The sequence below is a fragment of the Rhinatrema bivittatum genome, chromosome 4 (assembly GCF_901001135.1).
Source record: "Rhinatrema bivittatum chromosome 4, aRhiBiv1.1, whole genome shotgun sequence".
Taxonomy (NCBI): Eukaryota; Metazoa; Chordata; class Amphibia; order Gymnophiona; family Rhinatrematidae; genus Rhinatrema; species Rhinatrema bivittatum.
This window is the reverse complement of record NC_042618.1, coordinates 265,734,265-265,757,780: the sequence shown is the minus strand read 5'-3', so window position 1 is coordinate 265,757,780 and position 23,516 is coordinate 265,734,265. Positions and strand designations below refer to the sequence as shown.

The 23,516-nt window shown below is 46.4% G+C and overlaps 1 protein-coding gene across 1 annotated transcript in view; it reads left to right on the top strand.

Moving 5' to 3' along the window:
• PPFIBP1 (PPFIA binding protein 1) overlaps positions 1-23,516 on the top strand; it is a 1,178,807-nt gene that overhangs the window by 915,585 nt on the left and 239,706 nt on the right. Inside the window, exon 19 of the mRNA XM_029597487.1 lies at positions 18,586-18,727. Within this exon, the coding sequence (XP_029453347.1) occupies positions 18,586-18,727 (142 nt within the window). The remainder of the gene's footprint in view (positions 1-18,585; positions 18,728-23,516) is intronic.

The window sequence follows — 23,516 nt, the reverse complement described above, 5'->3', positions numbered from 1 at the left end:
TCGAGAGAGTCTTCCACCAGGAAGTCTTATGCCGTGAAGTGGAAGAGGTTTACCGTCTGGTGTGAGCAGAAGGATCTCGAGCCCTTCTGTCCTGTCCGGCATCTCCTGGATTACCTGCTGCATCTCTCGGAGACTGGGCTTAAAACCAACTCCGTTCTGGTACATCTGAGTGCCATAGACACTTACCACCAGAAGGTGGACAGTTTGTCTATCTCTGTGCAGCTTATGGCAGGGCACTTCATGCATGGGTTGCTTCAGCTGTGGCCTTCCCTTGAGACCCTGTACAGTTTCTTGGGACCTTAACATGCTGTTGACCCAGCTGATGAAGCCACCATTTGAACTGCTGTGCTCCTCTACCCTCAAGTATTTGTCCTGGAAAGTCATATTCTTGGTAGTGATCACGGCACGCAGGACATGCCTTGGTGACCTATCCGCCCTACGCAAGATTCTTCCATGACCGGGTGGTTCTACACACACTCCTTAAGTTCCTTACAAAGATGGTGACAGATTTCCATATTAACCAATCTATCGTCCTGCCTATTTTTTTCTGTAGGCCTCATTCCAGCCAAGGGTGCTGCATACACTTGATTGTAAGAGGGCCTTGGCCTTCTATCTGGACCAGATGGCATGCCACAGACAATCCACCCAGCTCTGTCTCTTTTGACTCTAATAGGCTGGGTGTGGCTGTTGCTAAGCAGACTCTCCACCTGGCTAGCAGACTGCATTTCCTTCTGCTGTGTCCAGGAGGGACTTCAGCGGGGGGGTCCACTTCACAGCTCATTCTTCCAGAGCCATGGCAACTTCTGTGGCCCACCTGCATGCTGTTCCAATGGAGGAGATCTGCAAAGCTGCAACATGGAATTCTCTCCACATCTTTGCAGCTCATTATTGTCTGGACAGGGACGGTCCTACCCCCTAACTAAGCTACATATTCAATTAGATGCAGTTCCAACACTGCTCTCTACATTAATGGTGGGGTGGAAGGGAAATAGAACTAAAAGGTACTAAGAGCCAAGCGTAACAAGTAAGAGGAAAAAAAAAAGTGCATAGCCTGCTGGGCAGACTGGATGGGCCGTTTGGCCTTCTTCTGCCGTCATTTCTATGTTTCTATGTTTCTGTCCTCAGGAACCTCTTTCAGCTGTGAACCCAACTCTTCCTACCTAAGGCCCCTAGTTTGAGTTTAGACTGTCTCCGTTGTTACCAACAGGCATCTCTGTTGTTGTGCCTGTTGGTGTCTGTTGGTCCCATTTTTTTTTTTCGGGGCCAGCCTATAGCTAGGGGCTCATACACATGTGAGAACTACCATCCTTCTTGTCCTAGGAGAAAGCAAAGTTGCTTACCTGTAACGTGTTCTCCTAGGACACAGGATGTTAGTCCACAGGAAAACCACCCACCACCCTGAGGAGTTGGGCTCCTGTAGGGTTTTCTTTTCCCATAATCTACTTAAAGAGTCTGAAGAGAGACCCCACGTGGATAGTGGCTTGCTGGGCATGCTCAGTGTGCCAGTCAAAGTTTTTAGAAACTTTGACCGAAGTTTTCCATGCCGGGCTCCATCTGATTATGTCACCCACATGTAAGGACTAACATCCTGCTGTCCTAGGAGAGCACCTGTTACAGCTAAGCAATTTCACTTTCTTCTTGCTCAAAGATACACTTCTTTAGCTTAGTGTAGAAATGATGCTCATGGAGCCTTTGCAGAACCTGTTTCAAATGGTGTCGGTGCTCAGAAAATGACTTTGAGAAGACCAAGATGTCATCTAGACAAACCTCCACCTGGGAGTAGAGTTGGTCCAAAAGAGATTGAAGTGTTATCTGAAAAGAAAGAAGAAACCCAATGCATACAGAAATTCCATAATACAATCAATAACCAAAAGAAAAAGCTCACTAAACTGGGTGACTCTGCCATCAGAGGCACTAATCTGGGAACTCTCGGTGAGGAAAACACTACAGTTAGCCTCCCAGGATCATCGGCCAGCAGAAATGCTATTCAAATATTCAGTGATAGTAGGATATTAGAATTTCACCCCCCAAATACAAATGCAATAAAAAAAAAGGACAAAGTGGATAACAAAAGTCAGCTAAATAAGTCACATAGAGAGTCCAAGAAAAGCATTAACCTGTACCAGAATAGCTGGAAAGCTATGTGCAGAAATGCTCGTAGTTTGGACAATAAAATCCCAGACCTGCAAGCCCCCAATGGTGGAGGCAAACTTGGACATTGTTGCTGTCATGGAGATGTGGTTCACAGATTCACATGATTGGGATACTACCATACCAGGATATAACTTATTAAGGAAGGACAGAGAGGACAGAAAAGGGGAAGCAGTGGCTCTTTATGTCAAAAACAATATCCAAGCATCCGGAAGATGGGGCAAAGAAGAAGCTGTCCTAAAAAAGATGATGGGGCATCCATTTTTATTGGCGTGGTTTACAGGCCTCCAAATCAAGTGGAAGTACTAAACAGAGATCTGATTGAAGACATCCAAATGATGAGTAAGAAGGGAGAAGTGATTGTTGGAGATTTTAATCTACCGGATGTAAACTGGAGAATCCCTTCTGTGGAATCTTAACAGTAGTAGAGAGATACTGGATGCCCTGCAAGTACTCTGTTCAAACAAATGGTAATGGAGCCTACGAGGGAGGGAGCTATACTCGATTTAGTGCTCACTAATGGAGATAATGTCTGGGTGGGTGCCCACCTCAGCACCAGTGATCATCAAATGGTATAGTTTCATATCACTAATATGATGCGGAGAAGTCGCACAAAGACCAGGGTTTTGTGTTTCAAAAACACGGACTTTGTTGAAATGGGGAAGGACCTGGATGAAGAACTAGAAGGATGGGAGAAAACGAGAGATGTGGAACAGTGGGCCAAACTAAAAAGAGCAATTTCTGAAGCAACTAATATATATGTAAGAAAAGTAAAGAAAATCAAGAAAAGAATGAAACCTATCTGGTTCACAAAGGAGATGGCTGATAAAATAAAAGATAAAAGAACAGGTTTAAAAAATATAAAAGATCACAAAGGGAGGATCACAAGGAAGAATATCTGGTAAAACTGAGGGAGACAAAGAAAGTGATCAAGAACGCGAAAAGTCAAGTGGAAGAAAGGATTGCCAAAGAGGTAAAGTGAGGTGACAAAACATTTTTCAGATACATCAGTAAAAGGAGAAAAGACCAAAGTGGTATAGTGAAATTGAAAGTTGAAAAGGATCAATGGGTGGAGACAGATGAAGAAATGGCAGAAATATTAAACAAATACTTCAGTTCGGTGTTCACTAAAGAAGACCCCGGAGAAGGACTGTCGCTAGTTAACAAAAAACTGGAGGGGAATGGATTGGATGAAAATCCGTTTATGGAAGAGAATGTATGGGAAGAGCTAGGAAAACTGAAAGTGGACAAAGCCATGGGGCCTGATGAGGTTCATCCCAGGATACTGAGGGAGCTCAGAGATGGTCTGGCGGCTCCACTGTGTGACCTGTTCAATAGATCCCTGGAAACGGGAGTGGTGCCGAGTGATTGGAGAAGAGCAGTGGTGGTCCCTCTTCACAAAAGTGGGAGCAGAGAGGAGGCTGGGAACTACAGGTCGGTTAGCCTCACCTCGGTGGTGGGAAAAGTATTGGAGTCACTGCTGAAGGAAAGAATAGTGAACTATCTGCAAGCAGCAGAATTGCTGGACCCAGAAGCAGCATGGTTTCACCAAGGGAAGGTCCTGTCAGACTTTTTTGATTGGGTGACTAAGGAATTGGATCGAGGAAGAGCGCTCGATGTCATCTACTTGGATTTTAACAAAGCTTTTGATACGGTGCCGCACAGGAGGCTTGTGAATAAAATGAGAAGCTTGGGAGTGAGTGCCAAGGTGGTGACCTGGATAGCAAACTGGTTGAAGGACAGAAGACAATGTGCGATGGTAAATGGAAACTCTGAAGCGAGAACGGTGATGAGCGGAGTGCCGCAAGGGTCGGTGTTGGGATCAGTCCTGTTCAATATCTTCGTGAGCGACATCGCGGCGGGATAGAAGGTAAGGTTTGTCTATTTGTGGATGATACTAAGGTCTGCATTAGAGTGGACACACACTGGAAGGAGTGCAGAGAATGAGACGGGATTTAAGAAAGCTGGAAGACTGGTCGAAGATATGGCAGCTGAGATTCAATGCTAAGAAGTGCAGAGTCATGTATACGGGATGTGGAAATCCGAAAGAAATGTATTCGATGGGGGTGAAGGGCTGATGTGCACGGAGCAGACCTTGGGTGATATTGTCTTAACGCTCTGAAGTCGGCGAAACAATGTGACAAGGCGATAGCTAAAGCCAGAAGAATGCTGGGCTGCATAGAGAGAGGAATATTGAGTAACAAAAGTGAAGCGATTATCCCCTTGAACAGGTCCTTGGTGAGGCCTCACCTGGAGTACTGTGCTCAGTTCTGGAGACCATAGCTCCGAAGGGACAGAGTCAGGATGGAGGCGGTCCAGAAAAGGGCGACCAAAAAAAGTGGAGGGTCTTCATCGAATGACTTATGAGGAGACATTGAAGAATCTAAATATGTACACCCTGGAGAAAAGGAGGAGCAGGGGTGGTATGATACAGACATTCAGATACTTGAAAGGTTTTAATGATCCAAAGTCAACAACAAACATTTTCCGTTGGAAAAAAAATCAGCAGAACCAGGGATCACCATTTAAAACTCCAGAGAGGAAGACTCAGAACCAATGTCAGGAAGTATTTCTTCACGGAGAGGGTGGTGGATGCCTGGAACGCCCTTCCGGAGGAAGTGGTGAAGACCAAAACTGTGAAGGATTTCAAAGGGGCGTGGGATAAACACTGTGGATCCATAAAGTCTTGAGGATGTGAATGAAGAGAAGAGGCATGGGGGTGGCTTGCGGGAATGACAGCTACTACCTGGTGATTAATACCCTTATTCAATAAACATATACACGGTTAATGCGACTCCAACATTGTTCTATGCTTCAACGGCAAGAGGAAATGTGAGAAAAAGGATTTGGATTCACAAATAAGCGTGGGAGTAGCTTCCTTGTTGCGGTGGTTACTACCCCAAACCAGATAAGCCTGATACTTCACTTTCAATGCATATCCAATGTAGCTCTCTGCTTCAATGGCAGGGGGGAATGAAGATAAGAGGATTAACATTCAGACAACTACCAACAAGGACTGAATTGCATAGTCTGGGTAAACAAATAAGTGTGGGAATAGCTTGCTTATTGCAGCGGTTACTACCCCGAAACAATTAGGCTTGATACTTCACTTTGCAGCTCCAGCACTGCTCTCTACATCAATGGTGGGGATGGATGGAAATTAGAACTAAAAAGTTACCAATAAGGGCCCTGACCTCAGCGATCAGAGCAACAGATATGTATGAGAAAAATAAGTGTGAAAGCTTGTTGGGCAGACTGGATGGGCCGGTTGGTCTTCTTCTGCCGTCATTTCTATGTTTCTATATCTTGTTTACCATAAATTGGAAAACCACAGGGACATTGCATAACCCGAAGGGTTTTATGTCCGGGATGGCATAGAGTTCAACAGGATTAAGATCCTGCATGAGACTAAATGCACAATTGAATCTTTATGGGTTGAAATACCTTGTGTGTTGGGGAAGAGTATAGTGATAGGAGTATACTACCATTCACATGGCCAAGATGGTGAGATAGATAGTGAAATGCTAAGAGAAATTAGGGAAGCTAACCAAATTTGTAGTGCAGTAAGAATGGGAGATTTCATTTACCCCAATATCGACTGGGTAAATGTAACATCACGACATGCTAGAGAGATAAAGTTCCTGTATGGAATAAATGAAAGTTTTGTGGAGCAATTGGTTCAGGAACAATGAGAGAGGGAGCAATTTAGATCTAATTCTCAGTGGAGCACAGGATTTGGTGAGAGAGGTAATGCTGGTGGGGCTGCTTGGCAATAGTGATTTATAATATGATCAAATCTGAATTAATGACTGGAAGGGGGACAGTAAGCAAATCCATGGTTCCAGTGCTAAACTTTCAAAAGGGATACTTTGATAAAATGAGAAAAATAGAAAAAAACTGAAAGGAGCAGCTACAAAGGTAAAAAGTGTGCAAGAGGCATTGACATTGTTTAAAAAAAAGAAAGAAATACCATCCTAGAAGCACAGTCCAGATGTATTCCACACATTAAGAAAGGTGGAAGGAAGGCAAAACGATTACCGGCATAGTTAAAAGCTGAGGTGAAAGAGGCTATTTTAGCCAAAAGATCATTCAAAAATTGGAAGAAGTATCCAACAGAAGAAAATATGATAAAGCATAAGCATTGGCAAGTTAAATGTAAGACATTAATAAGACCGGCTAAGAAAGAATTTGAAAAGCTTTCCGTAGAGGCAAAAACTCACAGTAAAAACTTTTAAGAATATATCTGAAGCAGAAAACCTGCGAGGGAGTCAGTTGGACCGTTAGATGATCGAGGGGTTAAAGGGGCACTTAGAGAAGATAAGGCCATTGCGGAAAGATTAAACGATTTCATTTGCTTCTGTGTTTACTGAAGAGGATGTTGGGGAGATACCCATTCCGGAGAAGATTTTCATGGGTAATGATTCAGATGGACTGAACCAAATCACAGTGAACTTAGAAGATGTGGTAGGGTCTGATTGATAAACTGAAGAGTAGTAAATCACCTGGACTGGATGGTATACACCCCAGGGTTCTAAAGGAGCTAAAAAATGAAATTTCAGCTTTATTAGTAAAAATGTGTAACCTATCATTAAAATCATCCATTGTACCTAAAGACTAGAGGGTGGCTAATACAACCCCAATATTTAAAAAGGGCTCCAGGGGCAAAGCGGGAAACTATAGACCAGTTAACCTGACTTTAGTGCCAGGAAAAATAGTGGAAAGTGTTCTAAAGATCAAAATCACAGAACAAATAGAAAGACATGGTTTAATGGAATAAAGTCAGCATGGCTTTACGCAAGGCAAGTCTTGCCCTCGCCAATCTGCTTCACTTTTTTGAAGGGGTTAATAAACTTGTGGATAAAGGTGATCCGGTAGATGTAGTGTATTTGGATTTTCAGAAGGCATTTGACAAAGTTCCTCATGAGAGGCTTCTAAGAAAAGTAAAAAGTCATGGGATAGGTGGCAGTGTCCTTTTGTGGATTACAAACTGGTTAAAAGACAGAAAACAGAGAGTAGGATTAAATGGACAATTTTATCAATGGAGGGGGTTGAGCAATAGAGTGCCTCAGGGATCTGTACTGGGACCCATGCTTTTCACTATATTTATAAATGATCTCGAAAGGAATACAATGAGTGAGGTAATCAAATTTGCAGATGATACGAAATTATTCAGAGTAGTTAAATCACAAGCAGATTGTGATAAATTGCAGGAAGACTGTAATACTGGAAAATTGGGCATCCAAATGGCAGATGAAATGTAATGTGGAGAAGTGCAAGGTGATGCATATAGAGAAAAATAACCCATGCTATAGTTACACGGTTAGGTTCCATATTAGGTGCTACCACCCAGGAAAGAGATCTAGGCGTCATAGTGAATAATACATTGAAATTGTCGGCTCAGTGTGCAGTGGCAGTCAAAAAAGCAAAGAGAATGTTAGGAATTATTAAGAAGGGAATGGTGAATAAAACGAAAAATGTGATAATGCCTCTGTATCCCTCCATCGTGAGACCGCATCTTGAATACTGTGTACAGTTCTAGTCGCCTCATCTAAAAAAAAAAAGATATAGTTGCGATGGAGAAGGTACAGAGAAGAGCGACCAAATTGATAAGGGGATGGAACAGCTCCCCTATAAGGAAAGACTAAAGAGGTTAGGGCTGTTCAGCTTGGAGAAGAGACAGCTGAGGTGGGATATGATAGAGGTGTTTAAAATCATGAGAGGTCTAGAACCAGTAAATGTGAATCGGTTATTTACTCTTTCGGATAATAGCAGGACTAGGGGGCACTCCATGAAGTTAGAAAGTAGCACATTTAGATAAGTTCATGGAGGAGAAATCCATTAACTGCTATTAATCAAGTTGTCTTAGAGAATAGCCACTGCTGTTACTGGCATCAGTAGCATGGGATTTACTTAGTGTTTGAGTACTTGCTAGGTACTTGTAACCTGGATTGGCCACTGTTAGAAACAGGATGCTAGGCTTGATGGACCCTTGGTCTGACCCAGTATGGCAATTTCTTATGTTCTTATAATGTCCTTCGAATGTATTAAAAGCAGTCTTGTACTCATCTTCTTCATGGATTCTGATTAAATTTTATGCTTCCTGGAGATCCAATTTCGTAAATTTTTGCATGCTTTGGAGGCGATCAAAGAGCTCGGAGATCAGTGGAAGTGGGTATCAATTTTTTTTTTAGTAATAGAGTTCTGACCACGATAATCAATGCAGGGACATAATAGCCCATCCTTCTTCCCCATAAAAAGAATCGAGCTTCTGCCGGTGATGATGAGGGATGAATAAAGCCTGAGTTGAGATTCTCTTGTATGTTTTTAGATATCGCCTCTGTTTCTGGAGCAGAGCGGGGTTAAACTTGGCCTTGGGGGTGGAACCTTGCCTCGGATGAGAGCTATGGCACAATCATATGTGCAGTGAGGCAGTAGGAACTCAGTTTGTTTCTTACTGAAAACAGCAAATCCACAATATTGTAGTAGCAGGCCTGGAATTTCATAAATGACAGTCCAGTTGGCTGGTATCACAGGAGACACTGGTAATATATTGTTCATGACACTCAGAACCCTGCCTGGCAATTTGCATCATTGCCCAGTTCATGTGGGGCTGGTGGCGCAGGAACCACGGGAGGCCCAGAATGATTGCATTGATTTCCTTGGGTATCTTAGTAGTCTGTCCCAGCAAAGGATCTCCATAAATGGAGGATATCAAAGTGGGGAATTCAAGAAAACTATAGGTATGCTATAGTGTCGGACCAGAGCCTCATGGATAAAGCTACCTCCAGTGCTGGTGTCCAAGAAGGCAAGAGCATTGAGAAAGAGCATCTTTGTGAGACATTCATACTGGGACCAGTAATTGTGTAGAAGTATACGAATGACTAGGGTGGCCTCTCCCACCAGGCCTAGTTCCTTGAGTTTCCTGGTTTGTTAGGATAATGCTTTGCAAAAGGGAGCCTGGAATAGCACAGTAGAAGCATATGTTGAGAGTCCAACGCTTCTGTATCTCATCTGAGATTCTGAAACGATCTACTTGCATAGATTCTGCTGGCAGTGAACCTCACTCTGGAGATGAACGATTAGTCACTGGCTTCTGAAAGCTTGATACAAGGTGGATGGGGTGTTGGGTCAAACTTCTTTCTTTAGCTTGTTCCTGGAACCTCAAGTCTGTGTATGGCTAGTACCAGCTGTCCGGGCTGCACTTCAATGCACATTTTCTACACGCAAAACTTACTGACTATGCAGCAAGGAGTTTTGCGTGCAGAAAATGTGCATTTCTAAACAGGAGTACTGCTTAGCACCCTTGTGTGGAAATCCCATACAAATGGGGGTGTTAAGAAATAATCCCCGATGCCAGCACATCTTTTTTAGTCAGAGCTGAAGTTGTTTCCAGCGCTATGAAAAAAAATAGTTAAAAAGTAAAAAAACAAAATAAAAACTCTACAGGTAAGTGCCAGTAGTCACCACCACTTAACTGGATAATTACTTAGTTATCCACGTAAGTGTTGGCAGCTGGTACCACTTAACTAGATAAATACTGATTTATCCATCTATCTGGTAATGAGAAGCAGCCACCAGATACCAGCATAAGTCAGTATTTATCAGGCTATCTGGCACTGTTCACCACTACTTAGCCGGATAAAGTACTTATCTGGCCAAGTAGCAGCGACCTGCATCAGATAGCCATATAAGTACTGATTTATTCAGCTCCCGCTGCCATATAGATGGGAAAAAACAGAATTTATCTAAGTGGCGGCAGCAGCCTATCAGGGATGCCTCCTCCCTTCCTGAGTGAATGTACAGGCCAAATGCACACCAAATTTTATCTTACTGCATCAGGAGTTAAAAAAAAAAAATATAATAATCTGGATATTAATGTGTGCGAAAACCAGTGCCCAGATTACTGCAGTGGCATGAGAGTGAACCACATCCAGTGCTCACAGTGATCGCGCTCCCCATCTTACTCTTACTGGGGATAAGACAGAGACTGGAAGGACTCAGAGGAAGCTTAAGAGAAGGAAGATGAGGAGGAGCTATGTGAAATATGTGTGCTGCACAAAGCAGGACCCAGCTATTCATTGCCTATATACTTGCTCATTAATTACCATGCACCAGGACTCGTGCTGAAGCTAGCAAGTAGAGGCATGCGAGATTACACATGTTCTCAGAAAGAAGCTCCTACACGTTTAAGAGTCATTGCCAGTGTTTCTTCTTTCTATGAGGTGCTGAGAGCAGAGCCCAATTGCTGGTCTGGATCTGGCAGTGGTGAGTTTTCCATGGCACACCGGTTGGGAAACGCTGGAATAATTAACTACAAGTGAACTTATTCAGGAAATGTTTACTTTTAACGTTAATAGTGTTGTGCAGAAAATGCATTTTGAAATTATACATTAAGCGTACATATATCAATATTAAAGATTTAAAATAGGTTGATTAGATTTATTAATATGAATTAAATGTGGACAATGTCCAGGCATTTTGGTTCATAAGTTTTTGGACTGTACAGAGAGATAAATAAATTTTGGAAACAGATTATAGATATTTTAGATAAAATCAGCCAAAATAGTCTGGTTTTTGTTTTTTCTGGGTACAAAAGATGTGGATGATGATTTGAAGAAAAGCTGGGAGAAGTTTCATTATGTTAAGTTTAATGGCACCTAGAAAGACAGTACATTGGATTGATAAATGTATACCTGATTTGACACTTTTGGTGTCTTTTAATAAGTATATTGGAAATTGAATGTTGGAGTTTCTTGATGTTTGCAATGCTATATCCCATTAGATTAAATATTTTATTGCAATATAGGAAACATTGATTGCATGGTTGTTACAGGAGCTAAAGCAATTAATACATAGGATACTGGCAGAATAAGACTGTAGACTAGTTAAAAAGATGTGCACCGTGGTTTGTCCCATGGCTGCTCTCCTTGTCAACTTTTCCTGCTTAGGTTCTGACTAGGTTGTCATGTCAGACAGGCAAGAGTCTATTGCTATAGTTAGCAGTTATTTTGCTCAGCAGTACACAGCCTTAGACTTAACTGTGCCATAGATTTGAATTTTCAATATCTCGTAGACTATAGTTATGTGATTTTGATAAAATGTCACTGATGAATATGAGTGAAGGATGTTTGTGTGCTTGGTGTGGATGAGTATGAATGGATGTAAAATTTAATAAAAATTTTTGTCAACCTTTAAAATCATTGTTATAGCTTATGCTCAGAAATAAAGGTGCAATACTGTAATACATGTATATTTCCTGTTATAATGCTTAACCACTTTTTTGGGAGGTGGGGATTTTTTGTACTTATATTTTCATTGCCATTGTTTAATGCTATCTTGCCTATCTGCTTAACCATCTGTCATGAAGATCAAAATCTCAAAAACATAATTTGCATAAGGACATGACCTCCAAGCTTATCAACCATTCACTCCTCTTTACTCATATTTTTTTTGTATCCCAGATCTTTTCAAACATTCTCACAGGACAAGCATGGATGGAGCCCAATCACGGAACACTTTTGTCAAAGTTTCCAGATCTTTGACTGGTACCTACTGGGCATGCCCAGCATAGCACAAACCCTGCAGCCAGCAGGGGTCCCCCTTCAGTCTTCTTTTTTCCGCGCAGCAGTAGCCAAGCGGGTTAAGGAGCTCTTCAGAGATTCCTGACAGGAATTTTTCCTCACAAACTTCATCAATACTTTCAAAATAGCTTTACCCCACAGGGGTCCCCTTATCGATATTTTTGCTCTGCGGTCGAACGGTAAGCTTTTTACCTGTTTGCGGTCGATTCCCGTCAAGTTTTTCCCTCACGGCCTACCCGCCGTCGACCACACCGCAGCTAAATTTTGTCGAGGCCATGGCGTTGGTTTTCGTCAGTGCCCTGACTGCACTCGAACGATGTCCATCGCTGACCCTCATATGGTCTGTGTGGTGTTTGGGGTCCGACCATGATATCCTTACTTTGCACTAAATATGCCCAAATAACAACAAAGGGTTGCAAGGCTCGGCTGGAGAAGATGGGACCTCTTTCAGCCAAAAAGCCCGACTCCATCAATAGCTTTGACGTCATCTGAACCAGTGCCATCTACTTCACTCCAGCACTGGGAAACCGCTGCTGCTCGACCGGCTTCGACGACTCCACGAGTGTTGACCCCCCTGTGTTCCTCCTCAGGAGAAAGACCGAGGAGAACATTGAGAAAAACATCGACACCGCCATCAAAAAGCTCAGGCCACTGATACAGGCAAGCCCTCGGCATTGACGTTGTCTGAGCCACTGACAAAGAAGTCCCAAACAGAAAAGGCCCCATCCTCTTCTGTCTCTGAGTCACCGAGGCGTTCCCCACCTGGACAGGTGCTGGGATCCGCGATTCCACCTTCACCGGTGGTCACTCCGGCTACGCCAGTGCTGCCGCCTACTCCGGAACCGGGTATCCATGCCCCAGGTTTCTGTGAGGAATTGGATCAGATGATTCAAGAAGCCATTGGTAAAGCACTCCAGGAGTTCAAACCTCCATCAGCTCCAGCCACCGATCCAATACCCATAGTGCTATTGACAAGAATGGATGTTAATCGGTGGCCCTTCCACCAGTGCATCCGAGGGAACTGATGGCTCCAATTCCTTCCTCACCGATACCCTTGGACGCCGCATCTCAAAAAAGATATAGTTGTGATGGAGAAGGTACAGAGAAGAGCAACCAAAATGATAAAGGGGATGGAACAGCTCCCCTATGAGGAAAGGCTGAAGAGGTTAGGGCTGTTCAGCTTGGAGAAGAGATGGCTGAGGGGGGATATAATAGAGGTCTTTAAGATCATGAGAGGTCTTGAACGAGTAGATGTGACTCGGTTATTTATACTTTCGAATAATAGAAGGACTAGGAGGCATTCCATGAAGTTAGCAAGTAGCACATTTAAGACTAATTGGAGAAAATAAAATAAAACTCTGGAATTTGTTGCCAGAGGATATGGTTAGTGCAGTTAGTGTAGCTGGGTTCAAAAAAGGTTTGGATAAGTCATTGGAGAAGTCCATTAATGGCTATTAATCAAGTTTACTTAGGGAATAGCCACTGCTATTAATTGCATCAGTAGCATGGGATCTTCTTAGTGTTTGGGTAATTGCCAGGTTCTTGTGGCCTGGTTTGGCATCTGTTGGAAACAAGATGCTGGGTTTGATGGACCCTTGGTCTGACCCAGCATGGCAATTTCTTATGTTCTTATGTCCTTGTCACGGAAGAAGAAGAAGAATCACCGATCTCCATTCCACCCTCTGGAGTGCTACCACCGACATATCCATCAATGTCACCGATTCCATCGGTGCCTCCATCGACCCCTTCAATTCCACCTTAAAGGCCATCAATGCCTAGGCCCGGACCTTCCAGAATAACACAGTTACTCCCTTCTGATAAACATATGGGAGCTGGTGATGAGCCATACAATCCCTGGACTGATGATTCGTTCCAGGATTCAGATGATTTGCCTTCACAGCCCTCTCCTCTTGATGAAAGGAAGCATTCTCCTCCAGAGGACTTGTCCTTTATCAACTTTGTTAAATGTCTGAAACAGTTCCATTCCAGCTTCAGACCGAAGAGGACTCTAGGCATCAGATGTTACAACGTCTCCAATTTCTCGATGTTCCTAAGGAAATCTTGTCTGTCCCTATTCATGACATCCTCTTGGACCTTTCAAAGAGAAATTGAGAGCACCCTGGCTCTGTGGCACCTGTCAACCGTAAGGCAGATGCCACCTATCTAGTCCAGCCAGCCCCTGGCTTCCAGAGAGCTCAACTAGATCATCATTCAGTAGTTGTGGAGTCAGCCCAGAAGAGGGCACGACGCTCCAAACCCCACTCTTCCATTCCCCCAGGAAAGGAACAGAAATTTCTGGATGCGTTTGGAAGACGAGTATTTCATGGGTCAGTGCTCATCTCTCGCATTGCTTCCTTTCAATTATACATGACCCAGTACAATAGAGCCCTGTTTACGAAGATTCAGGAATTTACTGAAGCCTTACCTCTGCAATTCCAGGACCAACTTAATGCCCTAGCACAAAAGGGTCTAGATGCTGCCAAACATGAAGTATGTTCGGCATATGACATCTTCGACACTGCCTCCAGAGTTTTGGTGGCAGGAATTAGTGTGAGAAGATGGGCCTGGCTAAAGTCTTCAGACCTCAGACCAGAAATACAAGACAGGTTAGCTGACTTGCCCTGTGCTGGGGATATTCTTTTCAGAGAAAAGATTCAAGAAGCAGTGGCGCAGCTCAAGGACCACCAAGAGACTCTGCGCCAGCTCTCCTTACTGCCTTCTGATCTCTCTTCCTCTTCCAAATGATCTTTTAGAAGAGACACCAATTCTACCGGCAAAGGAGATTCTATCCCCCGGTGTCCAGGCCAATCCAAGCAACCTCGAGTTCAGAGGTCACAGCCAGCCCCCCAGCCAGGTCCAGTGTCTGGCTTTTGACTCCTTCCTAGAGAACAGTACCTAGCCTCCACTGCCGGCTATTCCCGTCAGAGGCCAGTTGTGCCACTTCTCCAAACCATGGCACACAGTCACCACAGATCAGTGGGTACTCACCTCAACTTTCTCTCTGTTCCACCGGATTCCCCACCTCGGCAAAAGGTCTCCCTCCTCATCCAGTCCCGAGCAATAGAACCAGTGCCCCTCTCCCAACAGGGGCAGGGTTTCTATTCCCGGTATTTCCTGATACTAAAAAAGTCAGGTGGTGTTCGCCCAATACTGGACCTTCGCACCTTAAACAAATACCTACAAAGAGAAAAGTTCAAGATGGTGACCTTGGGTTCTCTTCTTCCCCTTCTCCAAAGGGAAGACTGACTCTGCTCTCTAGACCTCCAGGACACCTACACACACATTTCCATTACTCCATCACATCGCAGATTCCTGCACTTCCTAGTAGGCCCAAAACACTTCCAATATCGGGTGTTATCATTTGGCCTAGCATCTGCCCCACGAGTCTTCACCAAGTGCCTCGTAGTGGTAGCTGCCTTTCTCAGGTGTCAGTGTCCACATCTACCCCTATCTCAACAATTGGTTGATCAAGGCTCCTACTCAGCAAGCTGCACTGATGTCTCTACATCTCACATGCCATACCCTGATCTCCCTGGGGTTTCTCATAAACTATCCAAAATCCAGGCTAGTTCCTTCTCAAACCCTATCGTTCATAGGGGCCGACTTGGACACTCTAAAAGCGAAAGCCTTCCTACCTCAGGATCGAGCTTTCACTCTCGCCTCTCTGGCCCATCGACTGCAGTCTCGACAACACTCAACTGCACGTCACTTTCTGATCTTACTGGGTCATATGGCCTCCTCGGTGCATGTCACTCCCATGGCCCGCCTGGCCATGAGAGTAATGCAGTGGACTCTAAAATCGCAGTGGATTCAGTCTTCTCAGCCAATGTCCACATCACCAACCAGCTCCGCTTATCGCTGGCTTGGTGGATAAACCAATCTAATCTGCTTCAAGGCCTTCCACTTCAGGCTCCAGAATCTCAAATAACCTTGACAACAGATGCCTCCAACCTCGGCTGGGGTGCACATGTTGAAAACCTGCAAACTCAGGGCATTTGGTCTCCAGAGGAAGCCAAAGACCAAATACATTTCCTGGAGCTTCGTGCAATCAGGTATGCTCTCAGGGCTTTTCAGGATCACCTTTCCAACCAGGTCATCCTGATTCAAACAGACAACCAGGTGGCCATGTGTGGTACATCAACAAGCAAGGGGGAACAGGCTCCTACCCTCCTGTGTCAGGAAGCTGCACAGATATGGGCGGAAGCTCTTTCCCACTCAATGTACCTCAGGGCCACCTACTTGCCAGGAGTGGACAGTGTGTTGGCAGACAAGCTGAGTCGCACTGTTCAACCGCACGAGTGGTCCCTCAACCCCATTATAACGAATCAGTATTCCAGCGTTGGGGTTACCCTTACATAGACCTCTTTGCATCCGTTCACAACCGCAAAGTAGGGAACTTCTGCTCTCTCACTCGCAACCAACACCTTCAACCAAGTGACGCTTTCTCCCTCGCGTGAGCCAGCGGTCTCCTTTATGTGTACCCTCCACTTCCACTCATTTAGAAGACTCTCGTGAAGTTGCGAAGGGACAAGGGACTAATGATTCTCATAGCCCTTCATTGGCCACGCCAGATCTGGTTTTCAATTCTCCATGACCTATCAGTACACCGGCACATTCCTCTGGGGAAGGACTCAGAACAACGGCTGCCTTCGTCACCCCAACCTCCAGGTCCTCTCCCTGACTGTCTTGATGTTGAAAGGTTAATACTTCAACCTCTTAACCTTTCAAAGCCAGTTTCCCGTGTCCTAGTAGCTTCACGAAAGCCTTCCACAAGGCAGTCTTATTTTTACAAATGGAACAGGTTTGCGGTATGGTATACTTCCATGTCCATCGATCCCTTCACTTGTTTCACACCGAAGTTTTTGGACTATCTCTAGCACCTGTCAGAATCAGGTCTCCAAACTTCTTCTATCAGGGTTCATGTTAGTGCAGTAGCCGCCTTCTATAAAGGTGTCGGGGATGTACCTATTTCAGTACAACCCCTTGTAACACGCTTTTTGAAGGTTATGCTCCACCTTAAACCTCCACTGCACCCTCTGGTCCCTTCCTGGGACCTCAACTGGGTTTTGGGATGGCTCATGAAACCGCCGTTTGAGCCTCTCCAATCCTGTGATCTCCGCCATCTCACCTGGAAGGTGATTTTTCTTTTGGCGATCACATCTGCTCGCAGAGTTAGTGAGTTACAGGCCTTTGTTATCTACCCGCCTTACACTAAACTTCTGCATGATAGTGTAGTACTCCGCACTCACCCTAGGTTTTTTCCTAAGGTAGTATCTGAGTTTCATATCAATCAATCCATTATACTACCTACCTTCTTTCCCAGGCCCCACTCAAACCTAGGAGAACGGGCTCTGCATACCCTTGACTGTAAACGTGCTCTAGCATTTTATCTAGACCATACAGCTGCCCACAGGAAATGCACTCAATTGTTTCTTTCCTTCGATCCGATCAAATTGGGCAAATCTATGGGTAAGCAGACTCTCTCCTCCTGGTTAGCGGACTGTATTTCCTTTTGTTACCAACAGGCAGGCATTCCGCTTCAAGACAGTGTTAAAGCACACTCTGTCAGGGCCATGGCAACATCAGTAGCGCACCTACACTTGGTGCCGCTTGCTGACATCTGTAAGGCTGCTACCTGGAGCTCTCTCCACACCTTCGCAGCCCATTATTGTTTAGACAAGGCTGGCAGACAAGATTCCATCTTTGGCCAGTCTGTGCTACGTAACTTATTTGCGAACTAAGGTACCAACATCTTTCCGCCAACCCGGTAGGGTTCAGGATACCCTCTACTAAATTCCACCCCAGTTCTTGTGTCTGTTGCACCTCTTTGGGTACATTTGGTGCATTGCTCGGGCATCCTCAGCTCGGTACTCACCCATATGTGAGGACTACCATCTTGCTTGTCCTGTGAGAAAGCAGAGTTGCTTACCTGTAACAGGTGTTCTCACAGGACAGCAGGATTTTATTTATTTATTTATTTTATTTGTATTTTTCTATACCGGCATTCACGGAGTTCTATCATGTCGGTTTACATAAAACAAGGGGTGAGAAATACATTATAACGTAAATAACTAATAACATAAGAGTATACATTAAAAAGTAAAACAAGTGCATGGAAGAAAAAGTTACAATAAAACGGGGGTCATTCTAACTTGGATTAGAGTTAGAGGAAAGATAAAAAGTTTAACAAGAAGTAAAACATTGTAGTGATTGGTAGATAGTGACTGTTTCAGTTTAATAGCAAATGTTCAGTAATGCTGCATTTGATGGTAGTGAATCTTTAAGGGTCCGGAAATGCTTTCATGAACAGCCATGTTTTCAGTCTTTTCCTGAAGGTTGGAAGACATGGTTCCTGTCTTAGTTCTAGGGGGATGGAGTTCCACAGTGGGATGTTAGTCCTCACAAAACCCGCCTGCCACCCCACGGAGTTGGGTTCATTTACGTTTTCTTATTTTATTTTTCGCATGATCTTTTTACTATAAGATGAGACTGAAGGGTGGCAGTAGGTGCCAGTCAAAGTTATGGAAACTTTGACAAAAGTGTTCCGTGATTGGGCTCAATCCTGATGATGTCGCCCATATGTGAGGACTAACATCCTGCTGTCCTGTGAGAACACCTGTTACAGGTAAGCAACTCTGCTTTATCAAAAGAATCACACTTCTATGTGTTAGAGCTGCAAATCTGTTCTGTTGTTGTGAGTTTATAGAGGAAAAAAACATAACTGAGTCTTTTATCTCAAGTTTCTAAAATCACACTTGATTTGCATTGAGATGATTAAAAATAGAAGCCCATTAGTCAAAATGGGACATCTACCACATTCATGTGTCTAAGTCCAAGAATGGTGTTTTTATAGCTGAAACAGAGAGAGGATCTTCTGAACGGCTAGATGCAGCCAGTTTATCTTCCCAAACTAATGAACCAGAGAATGGACAAGTTTCCCCATCCACTCCAGAATCCAGAAAAAAGTCCAGAGGGATAAAGAAGTTATTTGGAAAGTGAGTTACAATTTAAATATTAATATTTGAGTGCCATTAACTTGTCCCTGTATTTGTTTTTTTGTTATTTTTAATAGTATATGATATAGTATTACATTATATAGTATAAGTGTTTTGGAAATGTTGCGGCTCCGGATCAGCCCCGGCCGCTCTGCCTACCTCCGCGGGCTTCCGGGTCTCCTCGGCCCTCCCCGGGCCTCCGGGGGCTCTTGCCGCCGCATTCCCGGCGTTCCCACGCGGCGCCCGGGCCTGCCCCTGCTTCTACCATGCTGCCTCTGCGCCGCCGGAGCAGCCGGCGTCTCGCCGCGGCTGGCTCCGCCCCCTAGGGGCACGCGCGCGTCTCGGCCCGAGATTTAAAGGGCCAGGCGCGGGAAACTTGCCTTCTCCCTCCGGTGACGTCAGACGCTGCAGGGCTACTTAAGCCCTGCAGCTGCGCTCCTCCAGTGCCTTGCAACGAGGTTCCCAGGTTCTCCTGACTCCAGTTGCTGCATCCTGAGCTCCCGTGCGCTTCCTGATCCTTGATTCTGGTTCGGCTGACGGTGATTCCTGGCTCTTGACCCCTGGACTGGCTTACGACGTTTCCCTGGCTTCTGACCCCGGTTCGGCTTACGGCGATCCTCTGGCTTCTGACCCCGGACCGGCTTACGTTGACGCTTTGGCTCCTGACCTCGGACTGGCTTACGGTAATCCCTTGGTTCCTGACTCTGGACTGGCGAGCGACGACCCTTCGGCAATTGACCTTGGACTTCATCCGTCTTGGCCCTCGCGGGTCCGTCTAAGTCCCAGCGGCCGGGTCCCTACAGGCTCCTCCTGGGGGGACTCCGGCTTCCAGGGTGAATCTCCTAAGTCCCAGCGGCTGAACTCCTACGAGCTCCTCTCGGGGGAGGATCGGCTTCCAGGGCGAAGATCCTCCCACTACTGGACTGGCTCCGTCGTCTCCACCTTCCTCGCCAAAGCCCTTGGTCGCATAGGGCTTCCAGAGCTCCTCCTTCGGCCAGTTCCGAGCCTGTCTTTGCCGCCTCCCGGTCGGGGCCACTGCTGCCACCATCTACAGCAACTTCTCCTCTGGTTCCGATCGGCTCAAGGGTCCACGAATCCAACAGATTGCAAGGCCATGGACCCGGCGGATCTTGCCGGCCTCAAAGCTATTCCAGGCATAGCCCAGAAGCTTCAGCAGCAACAGTCTTGCCTCGAAACCCTGATGTCCACTGTCCAACGCCTGGCGGATCGAGTTGAAGGGGCCTCCGCGCCTCGCCCCGCCTCATCCTCATCGCAACTCCCTGCGAGCTCCTCAGTTCCAGTACAGATGCCACCCCAGCCTCGGTATTCTGGGGATCCAAAGATGTGTCGGGGGTTTCTCAACCAGTGCTATATCCGCTTTGATCTTCTGCCTGCACAGTTCTTGACCGACCGGGTCAAGACGACCTACATTATTTCCCTTCTCGACGGGCGACCTCTAGCTTGGGCCTCCTCCCTTTGGGAACGACAGGACTCCCGCCTGAATAATCTCGTGCAGTTCGTCAAGGCCTTCCGGAGAATTTTTGATGAGCCCTCCCGCGCTTCTACGGCTGCCTCCGAACTTCTCCAGCTGAGGCAAGGCAATCGTCCCCTGGAAGAATACGCGATGGAATTCCAGACCCTTGCCACTGAATTGGCATGGGGGGAGGACAGCCTCCATGGGATATTCTTGGAGGGACTGTCCCCACGACTCCAGGACGAACTCACTGCCCGAGATCTTATTTATTTATTTATTTATTTATTATTTATTTAATGTCTCTTATATACCGATGTCCGTTTGCACATCGCATCGGTTCACAGTAAAACATGAACTTTATGGGCGAAGCCCTTACAAGGAACAGATAAATACAGTTAACTTTAGGGCATAGCCCTTAACAAAAACCAAGGAAGAAATACATTGGAGGGGGGTATTGATTTACATACTATAACCTATATATATGTATATATATATATATATATATATAAATAACTATAAACATAAAATTATAACATTTCAAGGTACCAAAATCAGAGGCATTTCGTTATCCAATATTCAGGCCGAGTTCACAAATGTGGATTGGGGTTATCCATTTCGGAAGGAGTTTATGTGATGGGGGGTGACGTAGGGTAGGCTTGCTGGAAGAGCCAGGTCTTTAGTTTTTTTTTTTTTTTTTTTTTTGAAAGTGGGTGTATATGACTCCATGCGGATGTCATGAGGGCGAAGATGAGATCTTCCAGACGATCTCCAAGAAATCGTGGAACTGGCCGGACGGGTGGACCGACGCATTCAGCGCCGCTTCCGGGAGCGAAGAGCCAGCCAAGGGCATGGCGCTCGCCAAACCACACCACCTCGGGCCCGAGCTCCACCATCGGCAGCAGCTGTCCTTCCGCCTGAAGAGCCCATGCAATTGGGTCGCGGGCCGCTATCCGCTGAGGAGCGGAGGCGCCGCCGCGCGCAGGGCCTATGCCTCTACTGCGGTGGTAAGGGACATTTCCTGGCTCGGTGTACAGAGCGGCCGGGAAACGGCCGAACCTAGAATCAACTGGGGAGCTGATTCTAGGCAGTACCTCCCCGGACTCCCCATGTACTGTCCCAGCGAGACTATGCCTTCCCGGCGGAGGCTTCGATACCCTGGCACTGATTGACTCCGGGTCCGGGGGGAATTTCATCCTCCGAGACCTGGTACAACAACTGCAGCTTACTGTAATGCCGCAAGAGCCACCTTTGCGGGTATCGTCCATACAAGGGATTCCCCTCCCAGGGACCATTACCACTCGTACACAACTAGTCCAGCTTCAGGTCGGACTTCTTCATAAGGAGGAGATCTCCTTCCTCATCCTGGAGAGGTCTATTCATCCACTTGTTTTAGGTCTACCCTGGCTAAGGAAGCATTCGCCAGTAATCGACTGGTCTTCACTCCAGATCGCTTCGTGGGGGCCAGGCTGCGCCCGCCATTGCCTTCCTGCTCGTCCGCTACAGACTCTCCCACTTCTGGCTACTCCCCTCACGGTACCAGCGCAGTACCAGGCCTTCCAGGATGTCTTCTCTAAAGAGAAGGCCGAATTGCTCCCCGAGCATCGTCCTTTTGATTGTGCAATCGACTTGCTTCCGGATACCACGCCCCCTCGTGGGAGAGTATACCCTCTATCTTTACCAGAGACCAAGGCTATGTCCGCCTACATTAAAGAGAACTTGGACCGAGGGTTCATAAGACCTTCTAACTCTCCGGCTGGGGCCGGATTCTTCTTTGTGGCCAAAAAGGATGGGTCTCTTCGGCCCTGTATCGATTACCGGGGCCTGAACCAGATTACCCGACGAGACCGCTACCCTTTGCCTCTGATTCCGGAGCTCCTGGATCGCCTACAGGGAGCCCGCGTTTTCACCAAGCTGGACCTTAGAGGGGCGTACAACCTCGTGCGAATCCGACCTGGCGATGAGTGGAAGACCGCCTTTAACACCAGGGACGGTCATTACGAATACCTCGTCATGCCGTTTGGTCTCTGCAACGCTCCAGCGGTATTCCAGAACTTAATGAATGAGGTCCTCCGCGATCTTCTATACACCTCGGTCATCGTCTACCTCGACGACGTATTAATCTACTCCCGGAACCTTGAAGAACATCGACAACACGTACGCCAAGTTTTGCTTAAACTAAGAGAGAACCAATTATACGCTAAGCTGGAGAAATGCCAATTCGAGGAGGAGTCGTTGGCCTTCCTGGGTTACATCGTCTCTTCCACCGGCTTCCGTATGGACCCCGATAAGGTCGCTGCCATCCGGAATTGGCCACAGCCTGTGGGAGTAAAGGCGCTCCAGCGGTTCCTAGGGTTCGCTAACTTTTATCGCCACTTTATCCCACGTTACTCCTCGTTAGTGGCACCATTAACGGCGCTCACACGCAAGGGAGTGGATGCACGAGTTTGGCCGTCCACGGCCGTACAGGCCTTCCAGGAGCTGAAAGAGGCCTTCCTCCAGGACACCTGCCTTCGACACCCGGACCCCTTGCACCCATTCATTGTAGAAGTGGATGCTTCCAACATAGCCGTGGGGGCCGTCCTGTCCCAGGTCTCTAAGGACGGCAAACTTCGGCCATGCTCCTACTTCTCCCGAAAGTTTTCCCCTGCCGAGAAGAACTACGGCATCGGGGACAAGGAGCTATTGGCCATTAAGTTGGCCTTTGAAGCTTGGCGCCAGTGGTTGGAGGGGGCCCAACACCCCATTGTGGTTTACACGGACCACAAGAATTTAGAATATTTGTCCCATGCGCAAAGGCTCAACCCCAGACAGGCACGCTGGTCCCTCTTCTTTAGTCGGTTCGACTTTACTCTTCGGTACCGACCGGCGGCCAAGAATACCAGGGCGGATGCCCTGTCACGCACAACGGAGGCTGAGGAGGACTCCGAGACCCCGCAATACATTTTGGATCCAGCTAAGGTCCGACTGGCAGCCACTGAACTCGCTCCTGCGGGGAGGACGGTAGTTCCGCTCCGTGCTAGAAGGAGGGTCCTAGCATGGGCTCACGACTCCCTGACGGGAGGTCATCCCGGGATCGCTCGAACTCTTCAATTACTGACGGAGTTCTACTGGTGGCCACGGGTCAAGGAGGACGTTCGTCTATACGTACAATCCTGTCCTACATGTGCGCAGCAGAAGCCCCCGCCTGGCCGTCCCTGGGGACTCCTCCAACCACTCCCTGTAACCTCAGAGCCCTAGACCCACATCTCCACGGACTTCATCGTGGAGTTGCCTCCGTCTCAAGGGAAGACTGTGGTTTGGGTTACCATTGACCGC